Here is a 13,574-nt window from a genome sequence, read left to right on the forward strand (position 1 = left end):
TATATGTATATTTTGAATAAATTTTGATATAAACAATTTTAAATTATTATTTTAATTTGACATATGTATAGAAATTTTAAATTTTTATGATTATTTTAGACAAAAAATATTTTTAGGTAATTATATTATACCATTTTATATATTTTAAAGCTGATAAAGATAAATAGTTTCTCATAATATAATAGACTTTCAACTTTTCTTAATAACTTAAACCTATTTTTTATTAATATACTGTTATCCATATTTGTAAATAACATTATACTTTTTATATTATCCATGTTTCCAAATAAATTCCAAAAATATTTTAGTTTTAATAATATAGATATATCAATATGAGTTTTTTATATAAATCATTTAATTTATTCAAAACAATTTTTTATATAAATCAAAAAGGAATATAGTATAAATATTTAATATATTTAGTATACTAATTTATCTAAAAATATAATTTAAGAAAAAATAATCATTTTATATATCAAAAGAATGTACTTTTAAAAAGGAAATATATTGATATATGTATATATATAACAGTTTCTCTTATATTTATAACATGTTTTTAATTATAAAAATGAATTTCCATTAAAATCTTAAATTCAAAAAAATATAATATATTTTTTTGATGTTATCTTTTCCAAATTTCTGAAATCTTCCAGATTCAACAAAGATAGTTTAGTCTTCAAGGACAATGAAGACATTCTATTTTACTATTTTCCTCTTTGATTGTAATATTTGTTATCTGATTTAGTTTGGTTTTACACATTATCATAAAAATATATGGTAGCACAAGTTAATAACCAGATAAACATGATATATATTTGTTGATACCTTATATATCAATATGTTTTCTGACTTATTTATATTCTTAAGAGAAACCTCACACTATGAATGTCTTATATGTAAATCATGTATATAATGAAAATATATCTAGAGACCTCATACTAGTAACACTTGTTATCCAGTTTAGTTTAAATATATCCAGTGTGATGAAAACTATCCTAAATCTACAAGATGTCTCCTTCTGATACAATTTCTCGTATTCTGATTTGCCTACATATAGAGTTAGTAGTTTATGACTACATTGTCAGTTCCACACTATCATATTATGTACATTATGGTAATTTCACTTTCTCTATTAGGCCAAACATGACAATATTCTCCATGCATAGCTAGTTATTTCTCTGTTTTAGATAATTCAATTAAATAAAATTTCTCTTCTTTTATTTTATGTCTGATATGACATCATCAAAATCAAGAGTATGGTCTACTATAAGTAATTTACCAAATCGTTTGGATCAGTTACTTGTCTACACTTTGCAGTTTTTGATAAGTTTTTTAACTTTATACTCAGAATAGGAAAATCCCATAAAAAAAATTTCAAAAAACGTCACCTATTAACACTTTAAACATTCAAAATAACGTTTGTCTCATAACAAAACTTTTAACATATTTTACTTGCTCGTCTAATAAAAAGTTAATCTATTGTACACATAAAAATAGTGAGGTGTTAGTTTTTTTCAAAAAACAATTATTTAATTAATTAATAAGAAAATAAAATAAATAAAAACTAGAAAATTAAATAAAAATCAGAAAACTAAAAAACCATAAATTACATAAAATCAGAAAATTAAATAAAATTCAGAAAATTCACAAATTCAAATATCTTTTCTAAAAAAATTAAAATATTTCAAAAACAAATTACAAGATTATTTTTCAAAAAAATGAAATATCATCATTGAACATAAAAGTCTCAAACATATCAGACGATAATGGTTTCTCACATAACCATTGCAAATGAATTTTTTTGACATTTAATGTCATTTTCAACGATGATATTAAGATACGTTAAAAATCATCATTGTTAATTGTTATGTGAGAAACCATCATCGTCAACAATAATATGGTTGATTTTTTAATTATCAACGGCGATATGTAAGTTTAAAAAAAAACAATCTTGTAATTCTATAAAAGATTATTTTGAATTTTCTAATTTTGTGAATTTTAACTAAATTTTGTTTAAATTTATGTATATTAATTTAGTTTATTTTCTGATTTTTATGACTTTTTATTTAGTATTTGAATTTTTTTAATTTATTATTTATTTTTCTGAATTTTTGTTTATTTTCTTATTTTTATTTACTTTTCTATATTTTTATTTATTTTTTTTTTTATTTTATTATTTAAAAAAATTATTTTTATAAATAAACTGACTATTATTTTTACATTATGTCAATTTTTCACTTTATGAAGAGGTTATGTGGATTGAAGGTTTTTCTTTTATGATATACGAATACCAATTTAAAAATTAAAAATGATAACTAAAATGTTTTGAAGGTTTCAAATTTTAGTGGATGACAGTTTGAAGTTTTTCTTAATGAAATATCCCCTATTTAGAGTTGTGCTTGGTTCATTTTATTAAAAAAGGAACTATTCGCAAAACCATGAAACTTCCGAGAAATACCACGAAGTTTAGGATTGAACGTTTTGAAGGGAATAACCGAAATAACTATAACATTGCTGTCCTCTGTTACAGAGGATCAAGCAATGGTTTCTCATCAAAAAGGTCTGTTGTAAAGGCCAAGCAATGATTTTTCTCTGTCTTCAACTCGTTTCCTAGCAGCTTCTCTCGCCCTCAACGCAGCTTTCTCTTCTGCAGATACTTTCTTGGGTTTCTCATCTATTCTCTTTCTCTTGTTGTTATTGCCAATCTCAACAGATGAGGCAGCTCCTTTCACATTTCTTTTCGGGTTTAAAGTAGCCGAGACAACCCTCCCAGGTGGCTTCGCGGTACTTGGTCCAGCTTCCGAAGAAGGCACGGGCTTTTTAACGAGAGGCATTTTAGTGTCTTTATCTGATGAAGTTTTAACCGCAGCGTAAGCCTCGTCTTGTGTTACCCAGCGTCCTGTATGTAAGTCAACAAAAACACGTCTGAAAGCAAGTGAAAGAAAGCTTGCAATTACATACCTATCGAGTCACTGTAATAGAATCCAGACTTTGAATCATAGTGGAGACCATTGATCTGGTTGTAATAATAGCCCGAAGCAGCGTCAAGAACCCAATCTGCCGTTAAAAAGAAAAGTACGATTACCACATGAGACGAAAAATACATAATTATGAGCTAAGAAAAGTAGCAAACAAAAAGGTGAAAGAACCTGAAGAGTGACTCAAAAGAGGCAACCATTTTCGCTCACTGGTGATGATTCTCTATAGAGTAGTTAAAGGCAATTAAAACTTATACGTAGTCAAAAAGGTCTTTTTGCAAACTGTGCAAGACGACAATGGAAGAATCAGAGGTTGCATTGATTTATTGAAGGCAGTTCAGTTTCCATGGATCAGAAAACAAGCGTTTAAAAAGAATAAGCAGCAGCTTATTATGATAGCTAAAGCAAAAAGCATACTACAAAATACTATGTTGTAATCATACTTGGTTGGTTGAAGGCAACTCACATATCCAATATCATGGATCTTTGAAAATATTGGCAGCTTATTGTAACCTCAGAATCATAGGTATATATAAGAAACAGATACAAAGCCAAAGAAACAACCAGTGAACTTAAGAGCGCGATAAGAGAGATGATACTTACCGTGTGTACCATCCTCGGGTGCACCGTTCGCTTTGGCAACTTCATGAGCAGTTGCTATGTCTTTCTGATAGCTACGAGTTGCTTTCTGAAACAAAATACAATCGAAATCAAATCAATAAGTATCATTAACAAAAGAAACAAAAAGATGATTAAAATCTCTCACAGCTTCGATCTGTTGAAGGAGTTTCTCGTTTTTCTTGAGCTCTTTGTCTTTAGCAGCGCTCTTCTCACGCATATCAGTGAGCTTCTTCTCGACACATTCACGGTGGTGTTTCTGATACTTGTCGCGTTGTTCTGAGTCCATATCTTACAGAACTCGCACCACTTCTTCCCTTGACTTACCCAATACTACAAGAAAACACAAACTCAGATCAAATTCGATTTGGAAACACAAGACAAGCATAGAAGAGACAACGATTTGTAATCAAAACACGATTTGTAATCAAAATTCGAATAGATTCATAGAAGGAAATCAATCAAGAAAAGATGCAAAATCTTTTAGGGTTTTGAATTACCTCAGTCATGGTTGTCGATGGGGAGGGAGATGAAGAACGAATCCGAGTTCAAGATTCCAATTGAGAGAGAGAGAGATTAGAAACCCTAATTCCCTAATCGAAACCAGTTTGGGTTTTTCATTTATTCCTCTCCCTCGAACCGAACATTGATACGAATAAATGAATTTGGTTTAATCGAACCGGTCTCGGTTTAGTGTTGTTATACAAAAGCGAAATATTGGACTTATTACGATTTAATTAATTACGCCACAACGGAGCCTATATATATCTCACTTGACCTAAGCAAGCGTCCTCACTTTGCTTTCTTTTTTTTTTCTCTGTTTACTTACTTTCGTTGGCGATTTGAAAAAACTAGGGTTTCGTTTACTTCGTGAAAATACAGAATGGTGAAGAAGGGAGGTACGAAGAGAAAGCCTGTGATGACGAAGATTGCTAACAAAGCTTCTCGCGCTACTACTTTCACGAAACGCAGAGACGGTCTCTACAGCAAAGCGGCTCAGCTTTGTGTTATCACCGACGCTCAAATCGCTATCCTTGCGACACCATCTTCTTCAAACTCCAATACTCCCTTCTTCTCGTTTGGTCACTCTTCTGTTGAGTCTGTGGTCTCCGCTTATCTCTCTGGACAGAGACTTGCTCCTGTTTCAACGTGTGATAATACCAAAGCGACGCGAGAAGACCTAGGTATATGTATGGCTCGCAAGGACCTAGGGTTAGGGTTTTGGTGGGACGATGACAAGCTCGTCAACTCGAATGATTCGGAAGAGCTTATGGAAGCGATGGAGTCTATGAAAGTACTACAGAGCCATCTCAAGCGATTGGAGGATCAAACCCTAACAACAACAACAACAACGGTCGATGAGGACATGGTTGAGATTTCACCTGAGTCGGATGAATGGAGCGAGATGGATCTTTTTAAACTCCTCCAAGATTGTGATTGTGATTGTGATGATGTACCACCACTACATGATGTTGTTAGCAACACTGAAGAGGATCACAATGTATCTGAGAAAACCTGCAACAACAACAACTTTGTATCATTACCTGAATTGGATGAATGGAGCGAGATGGTTCTTAATCAACTACTGGAAGATTGTGATCATGTACCAGAGCCACCTGTCTTTGGCAATACTGACCAAGAAGAAGAGGATCACAATGTGTCTGAGAAAACCTGCAACAACTTTGTATCATTACCTGAAGCAGTAGTTGGAAGCCTGGAAGAAGAGGCGATGAATATTGATTGGGATACTGTTTTTGCATCCGGTGAGGAGCTTCTTAGTGATGAGTATAAGATGTATGTATAGAAAGAAAGCTCGATCTAATGTAAATCTTGTTTAGAGACTATTTTCATGTTAATTTGAGGAGAAAACAGTTTCGTTTGTATCCCAATGTCTTTAAATCTAATGTAATAAAAAATGTTTGTTCAGGTAAAACTTTGAGTTTTGTTTGCTTCTTCTTGTTATGTTTTTGGTAATTTGTCAGAACAGATCCTTTCCAAACGTTTCGCACTTTTATCAGTGAGAAGTTTGAACTAATTGACTAGTTTATCATATCCTTTCCAAACGTTTCGCACTTTTATCAGCCTAATTAATGATCTGATAAACAACAAGAAAGGTAAAGCTTCTATTTATATATATTCTTTCACTCATCTTCTGATCTCTAACTGTCATCTCCTTTCTTCTTGCCAGCTAAGCACCCCACAGCCATGCAACACTAGCATTCAGTATCTATCATTACCCCCTGTTTCAAATAGAGCTTGTCCTCAAGCTCTGCAAATCTTATCTTCATCTCTTGGCTCACTGAGAAACATTCTGATACACATGGAATAGTCAAGCGACTGGAATTGATTTCTCATGCGAGACTTGTAAAATTTATTGCAGCCTCTGTTGTCGTTTTACTGGAACACGAAGCAGATTTTTCTTGACCAGAATGACGATAACGTCTTTTTTTACCAAGCAAATTAAAAAAAATGATCCAGATTTGGTGGATTCATGTGTTGTAGCACCAATTGTAATTTTTTTTCCCAATACGACCATTTCCCAAACTGCAGCAGCCAAAAACGCTCTGAGATATCTGTTTCAAAACAACCAGAATATATACTCTCTGTTAAGCATCCAATGTTTTCCTGCTATATGACAACTCTTTCAATGAGCAACTCTCTAATCTGGTCATTGTCTTGATCTGTCAGTACTATATAGACAGACTTCTCTCCACTTGATTTAGCACTTGTAATGGCCTCATATCACTTTTCAGTGACCAGATCCACCAACTGTATAAGCCGTGACAAACATGCTGCAATGTCTTGTACTTCCAACAATGCCACACAGAAAAGTAGACACTTGTTACCACACTGTCCAAGTACAACCAGAGAGGATTTTGTGTCTCACTTGTACCAATAACCTCTGTTTAAACTTGAACAGCCACAATCCCATTGTATAAAAGTCTCCCTTCTCATGATGATGTTGCTCCTTACCTTGCTTCGCTCAAACAACAAGCCAGCAGTAAATTTTCCTTGTCTTTGAATAGTATGAGGAAGCATAATTACTGTTACACTTTCACAAAGATCATGCTGCTGTAATTTCTTCTTCAAAAATTCAGAGGTATATTACTTATCCACCTCTGTGCTTCACGTGAAATTTTTCAGCCTCAATCAAAAACTGTTTCCTCAGAAGTGCATCTATGTTATTGTTCCTTTGGTGAACCAACTCAGACATAACTTGTACTGCAAGTTGTGCATCATCTCTGCTTTTATTCTCCAATAAACAACAACAAAACTGTTCCTGAACGATCTTGTTGTAATCCCATTGTTTCTGTAGACTTTACTATTGCTGCAACAACAGACAATCAGAGTCACTCTTGGCTTCAGTTAGAGATATGTCAACTAATCTTAAAAATATCCTCTTCTGCTCTATCAACCCGTTGTGGTACTGTTGGAGTGTGCTTGCCACCAATCTCTTGTTATATAAGGATTCATTCTTTTGTAGATACGCCACCCCACTTGTTATTAAGGATGGCTTAACAGTTCTGTTCTTAAACATCCCAGACTGTTGCAAATGCCTCTTTCTTAGTCTAGTACTACCAGTGCTATGCAAATATGCTAACCCACGTTGACGTTCTAATCGCCTTTTCTTCTCTAGCTGGACCTTGATTTTAAACATCCAAAGACTTTGGAGCCAAACTTATCTTCTTCCTGTGATGTAGTGCTTTCCTTCTCAAGAGCATTCTATTACATTTCTGAAAATCTGATACCTCAAGTTGATTTTGTCATGATCTAGGTTGTGAAATTTGATCAAATCTGTTCCAATGAAACAGAGACTCTGTTTTGGTTTACTGATTCTCCACAACAACTTCTTTCTCCAACGATTGTGACTCATTAATCGTCTCCTTTTTACAGATCGTTGTCACCACGAACCATGGTGATGGCGTCATCATCTCTGTTTCCTGCCACTTTCTTTCCAACTCCAAGCAAAAAAAAAACAATTCTCTTTGGATCGTCATGGTTTCCATACCGTAGAAACATTGCATCCTTTGAGGTCTTTCCAATTCTGAAAAGGACGCCACGATTGTTGCACCAAGACCCAGCCTCTCCTCTGACGATAGGAATCTCTACGAATCCCTTATAGATGCTCCGGGCTGTGCCGATTCTGTTGAAACGTCTCTTGAAACCTCCATTGATGTTGCTCTTCGCAAAGCTCCGAACATCTCACTGTCGCGTTTGATCCATGGCCGCAATTCCTCAGCAACGCCATCTCTAGTGTAGGTAAGTTAAAAAAAAACAAAACAAATAGCCGTTACTTCCAAATTTCCAAGAAAGGAACATTCTTTGCATCTCATTGCATATACACACATAGAGCTGGGCAAAAAAAAATCAGGATCCAAAAATCGAACCGAACCCGATCCGAAAAAGTAGTTTATGTCTTTGTTTTTCCTTTTAATTATTAACTCTTGCTTTTTTTTTTTTTTTTTTTTGCTAAAAAACTCTTGCTTTCCTTTCAGTTTGAACTTTTCAGAGTTTCCCCCCCCCCCTTCAAACATCTATCTACTTTGCATGATTATTAGCTAATTATCATGTTTTGTTTCACCATTACTCTGTTTCTTCACAATTACTCTGCTTTGCTTATTAGTTTTTTTTTTTACTCTGTCTGCATGGTCCAAGCCTTATTTATTTGAATATACAAAGTTTCTTGTTAGAATTAATAATCACGTATTTTATACTGAATCTCATATCTATACTATTAAAGTAGGATCATATTTGAATTTTTACCTAAACCTACCCTTCTATTATAAGGAAGTCGCATGTTTCATTAAGGGTATTTCTGTTATTTTGTATCATTTTCAATTAATGGGTCTTTTAATTATAGGCTCAAAATTTTTTTGTTCCTTTAATTTCACGGTTTTGGGCCATTTGGACCGATTTTAATATTTATCTAAGTTCACATTTTTCGTTTGGGGCATTTGGGCCAAGTTATAATATTGATATTAACAAATATTTCTACATAATTATTATTATTTATTTTTTTCAATATAATTAAAACAATTTGAAAATATTTTAATATTGAAAATGAAAGACTTAAAATTATTAAAAGAATATAATATTAATTTATTCACAAGTTAAATCTGTTAAAAATTATATCTTTCAAAAATTCAGTACATAAAAGTGAAAATTGATTGAAAAAATTTAAAATACCACTTCAAATTTTTGAAAAAAAAAATCAAGTTCAATTTTAAACATAAATACCCATTTATAAAATAAAAATAAAAATAAAATAATACAATAAAAATAAATGAAAATATTTCATTTCACAAACTTATTCAAAATTTATAAAAAAAAGAAAAATAAACCCGCGCTTTTAAAGCGCGGGTCAAAACCTAGTCTAATCTATTAAAACCGAAGTACAAATAGTACTTAGACCTAAGTTTTACACAAAAATTACAATGCCACTGGTCTTATCCCCTTGTCGTTTCATTAACTCCTCCATAACATAACAAATTTTGTTTATATTACTAAACCGGCGCATTCCAAATTTATTTTAGTTTTTCTGTTAATTATTTTATATAATATTAATTTATTCTATATTTTGAAGTTATATATTTATATTTCATTTAATAAACCAAAATTTTGAAACATTTAAATACAGTTAAAAAGTCTAAAATGTTTTTATTCTCATTTTCTATAACATTTATAAACTTTGTAAATACAATTGAAGAAAGTCCATAAACCATATTTCACAAGACTCACACCTAGGGGTGTCAAAATGGGTCAAATGAGTCAACCCAACCCATAACCTAAATGGGTTGATTGTTAATGGGTCATGGGTCAACCCAACCCATTTATTAAATGGGTTGGGTTGACCCAAGACCCATTAAATTAAATGGTTCATATGGGTTAATGGTTGATCCATCAATCCAATCTAATACAATAAAGTTGGGAAATCTGCCTTTTCCCGCTGCCACGTCAGCACTCACCTAGGGGCTTTTTTAGACACGTGGCACTCTCAATTCTTCGAAAAAATATTTCGTCAATGGAAGTCGATCTTTTAACGTTTAAAACAGACCAAGCCATTTCTTATATTTGGGCTTATATCTTCTTTTCTTTTCAAGCCCATGTGAATGTCAATATGGAGAACATCGCCGACCCTTCCCTGCCGATGAATTTCAGGTAAGGCTGTAACGCCTCCAGTTTCCATTTATTTCCCCTTTAATACAACTCCTCCCACTCTGTAGCATTCAATCGATCTCATCATTTTCATACATAGCCGGCGGGAGATCTTCTATAAATTTGTACGTTTCCAGCGTTGAACAGCGCCATCTCTGCAAAATCCATTTCTCTAAGCTCAACGCTGGCCGCTGCAGGCAGAGAGTGCCACGAGGCTTCTCCGGTTCTGGAAAACTCTAAATGTGAAGAAAGGTGGAAAGTTGATGGGCGTTGCTCTTTCACTGCTCGATAGAAAGGTAATGAATCTTGATCTTCATTTCGCCTAGACAACACGTACTGATTACAAAAATAAGATGCATACGTGCTCTGTGAAATGGGTCGCCGTCCAATTTGATTCAGGCTACAATCAATATCCATCGGCTCAAAACTTTCAGGATGGCTGGCTGTATGACCCAAATGTGTTTGATGCAAAGATGAGAAACCAAAGCTTCCGCCTTTCAGACTCTCCTGTATCAATTCGTTTTACAGATTAGACGAAATTCCACGAGTTTCCTGAGAACAGCGTTTTATCAGACAGAGCTCTACCGTCGATTCCCTTTTGTTCGGATGATGCCTCTTCCGAAGTTTTTTCTAAAACGGCTTTGTTTTCATTATACGGAGGAGATCCCACCACTCATCACTGGTGCTCCGATGTGCCTCCTCTGCTTCTTTTTCTTCCTCAAATGCCGCCACGGCTGAAGCTTCCAACCCTTTCGGCTGCAACAGAAGGGAAGCTTCATCTTCTAATTTGTGAGGCCATTCTCTCCATTCGTCTTAAAAAGATGATTCCCTTGCAAGTATATTACTATGATGGAGTTTTCTTCAAGTGTCTTAAACTACTTTCTTTTGTATCAAGCATTGTTTTTAGGTTGTCTTCTCCCTTTAGTGATGAACGATTTTGATTTGGTTTATTAGGTTGAAGAACTGAGAGGTCAAGGTGTTGAGCGTTATGCTTACAAGAGGGAAAATGCCACAGTGAAAATCAGCTCCAATAGATATACAGGTATCTAGCGAACGGAGAAGTATCAAACAATGAAAGTGGTCGTGTTTCTATGGTCGGGAGAGTTGTTCCCCTCAGAGCGTTTAGGAAACTTGCATTCTTAACAAGAAACGTATCATGGTCTAACTGATATTCATAAACGTTTACCGCCAAAGATGACTTCTTTCTTCTGTATATGTACATCTGTGGTTCTTATTATTGTGCTCGATCTTTCTAGGTACGTGAATATGATTGCTTTCAAATTTTAATTTGAACATCCAGTTAATTTTCTGCATGATCCCAGGTTTAGTAACCTAAATGTTTTCAGCAAGCCATGATACAAAATTTATGTTCTGAAATCAGTTCTTATTTCCAGGTTTTTAAAGTTGCAGTGGAGCCAAAGCTTGTGCATCCAACTTTAGTATTAGACTGCCCAATCGAAATATCTCCCTTGGCCAAGCCACATCGCGGGAAAGTTGTTTCTAGAACTCTCTCTCCTGGCAATGACTCGATTTTTACCATCTCTTAGATCATTCATCTTATATACTGAAAATATATGCAAGTGTAAATGACGTTTTGTGGCAACAAACAAATAGCATTTTGCAAGTGCACAAAACCACCGGACATTATTAAACATTTTGTGAACTATAAACTCGACACTTACCCACAATAAGATCATCTCATTATAGTTACATAACACTGAACGGTGATTTTCGATTGTTGATCGTATAGGTAGATTCTTATATAGAAACCAAAAATATAATTTTCGTATAGGTTGATTCATATTTATGTAGATTCCAAAAATATAATTTTCTTTCAATATATCTTCATTTTTATATTTTAGAACATATTTTCTTTACTAAAATCATAAAATAAATTATAAACTCATGTAAAACTAAAAAATAGAAACCCGGCGCGTAGCGCCGGAATATCACTAGTAATTCAATAAACAAGTAAACAGACACTATGTTAAAAAATCATGTTTGCATAATTCAACAAGTAAGAAGAGACTTAATTAAACAAGTGCTAAGAAGTGACTTACAAATATAAAATCTGGTAACATAGTCTTGTAGAAATGTAAAAATTTTTTAAAAAATAGTTTTATGATGTTAAAATCCACAAAGAAAAACAGAAACGTTTGGTAATAAGAAAAAACACATGGGAGGACTCGGAAACTAGTTCGTCTACATGAACCTGCCATGCCAAAAAAAAAACAAAAAAACAAAGACAAACGTGATCATTAACCAGCCTGAACCTTCTTCGCATCTTCAATGAAGAAAATTGATCTTTCAGGTACCTGTAAATAGGCAAATGCAACGGTCAATAGTGTTATTAGAGAAGGATATGAAACATAATATTTAAAGAAGCTACTCATACGAATGGATATGAAACATAATACATCAATTTGCTCCTTCTCAGTTGGTCCCTGAAACGCAGAAACATAGATAAACCTAAGCCTAAGAGGAAGAAAAGGAATGAAACAGAGTGGTTCCCATGCGGTGAAGGTCTACAATAAAGCAATTACAAACTCTACCAAAACCATAAGCTACTCAACCTAGATCACAGCGAGACTATCAACACACTTGCTAACTATACAAAGCTATTCAGTTGAGAGAGTGAAAGACAACAGACGATTGAGAGATACGAGCATAAACTAATCAGGAAAAGAAACAAGACTCACCACCAGCTATAATTCCATGGTACCAACATGGTCTTGAGTTGTTAATGCTTGACACAAAGCCACATTTGTATAAAAAAAATAAAAAAATTACCAACGAAGCGTGAAACAAAGCAACAATACATGACAATTGACCACAACAGTGATTGCACGAGAACACAAACTATCAACAATACATGACCACAACAGTGATTACATTAGAGGATGAGAGGAGAGGAAAAAGGAAAGACCTTCAACGCAGTGAAGAGACTCTGAGAGAGATGAGAGTGGGTCGTCGAGAGGGTCTGAGAGAGATGAGAGAGAGATGAGATGGGTCGTCGAGAGAATCGATGAAGACGAGTTGAGAGAGAGATCGATGGATCGATGAAGACGAGTTGAGAGAAGAGAGAGATCGGCGTCGGAGAAGAGAGAGGTCGAAACCCAAATCGGAGGAGATGAGAGATCGAGCCGGAGAAGATGGATGGCGAGAGATGGAGAAGAGAGAGATCGAGCTCGGACGGCGGATGTCGATGAGAAGAGAGAGAGATGATGTCGATGGAGAAGATAGAGATATATCTTTTTTTTTTAATTAAACCAAATGGTTAAGAATTGACCCAACCCAATAGATCCATTTAATCTGTTAACCCATAAACCTGCTAACCCATACATCTGCTAACCCATTAATCTGTTAACCCATTAACCCATTGGATCAAAATAAACAGTTCATTTGGGTTAATGGGTCAATTTGGGTTGGGTCAACCCATGGGTCATATGACCCATTTTGACACCTCTACTCACACCACTATGTAATTTTATACAGTATATATCTTATAAAATTGTGTCATACTTTTAATTGGCTGAATCCAAGCTTGGTGAAAATTATTAGTTTTTCTGTTAATTATTTTATCTAATATTAATTTATTCTATATTTTGAAGTTATATATTTATATTTCATTTAATAAACCAAAATTTTGAAACATTTAAATACAGTTAAAAAAGTCTAAAATGTTTTTATCCTTATTTTCTATAACATTTATAAACTTTGTAAATACAATTGAAGAAAGTCCATAAAACAACTATATATATCGGTATATCGAAGAAATTCAAATCATTTAGTACATAATACTAACTGCTCTGTAAAAATTTA

The 13,574-nt window shown here is 33.7% G+C and overlaps 1 protein-coding gene, 1 long non-coding RNA gene and 1 pseudogene across 3 annotated transcripts; 2 read left to right on the plus strand and 1 right to left on the minus strand.

Moving 5' to 3' along the window:
• Nucleotides 1–2,386: 2,386 nt before the first annotated feature.
• LOC108821770 (zinc finger protein ZOP1-like) lies at nucleotides 2,387–4,105 on the minus strand (annotated as a pseudogene).
• Nucleotides 4,106–4,409: 304 nt separating this feature from the next.
• Nucleotides 4,410–5,482, plus strand: LOC108858934 (agamous-like MADS-box protein AGL97). The gene has a single exon (XM_018632786.2). It carries the CDS (start codon nucleotides 4,480–4,482, stop codon nucleotides 5,398–5,400), a length of 921 nt encoding a protein of 306 aa, XP_018488288.1. The 5' UTR covers nucleotides 4,410–4,479; the 3' UTR covers nucleotides 5,401–5,482.
• Nucleotides 5,483–9,735: 4,253 nt separating this feature from the next.
• On the plus strand, nucleotides 9,736–11,458 carry LOC108851512 (uncharacterized). Of its 2 annotated transcripts, none has more exons than XR_008934537.1 (4): nucleotides 9,736–10,048; nucleotides 10,152–10,541; nucleotides 10,707–11,074; nucleotides 11,147–11,458. It is a non-coding gene; the product is annotated as an uncharacterized LOC108851512 (long non-coding RNA). The 2 variants fall into 2 exon arrangements; XR_001949327.2 differs by having other exon boundaries at nucleotides 9,737–10,048; nucleotides 10,707–11,008.
• Nucleotides 11,459–13,574: the final 2,116 nt, after the last annotated feature.

Source organism: Raphanus sativus, chromosome 1 (assembly GCF_000801105.2).
Source record: "Raphanus sativus cultivar WK10039 chromosome 1, ASM80110v3, whole genome shotgun sequence".
Lineage (NCBI taxonomy): Eukaryota > Viridiplantae > Streptophyta > Magnoliopsida > Brassicales > Brassicaceae > Raphanus > Raphanus sativus.

Coding starts and splice junctions, on each gene's coding strand:
- LOC108858934 (XM_018632786.2), top strand. CDS start 4,480: ATGGTGAAGAAGGGAGGTACGAAGAGAAAGCCTGTGATGACGAAGATT.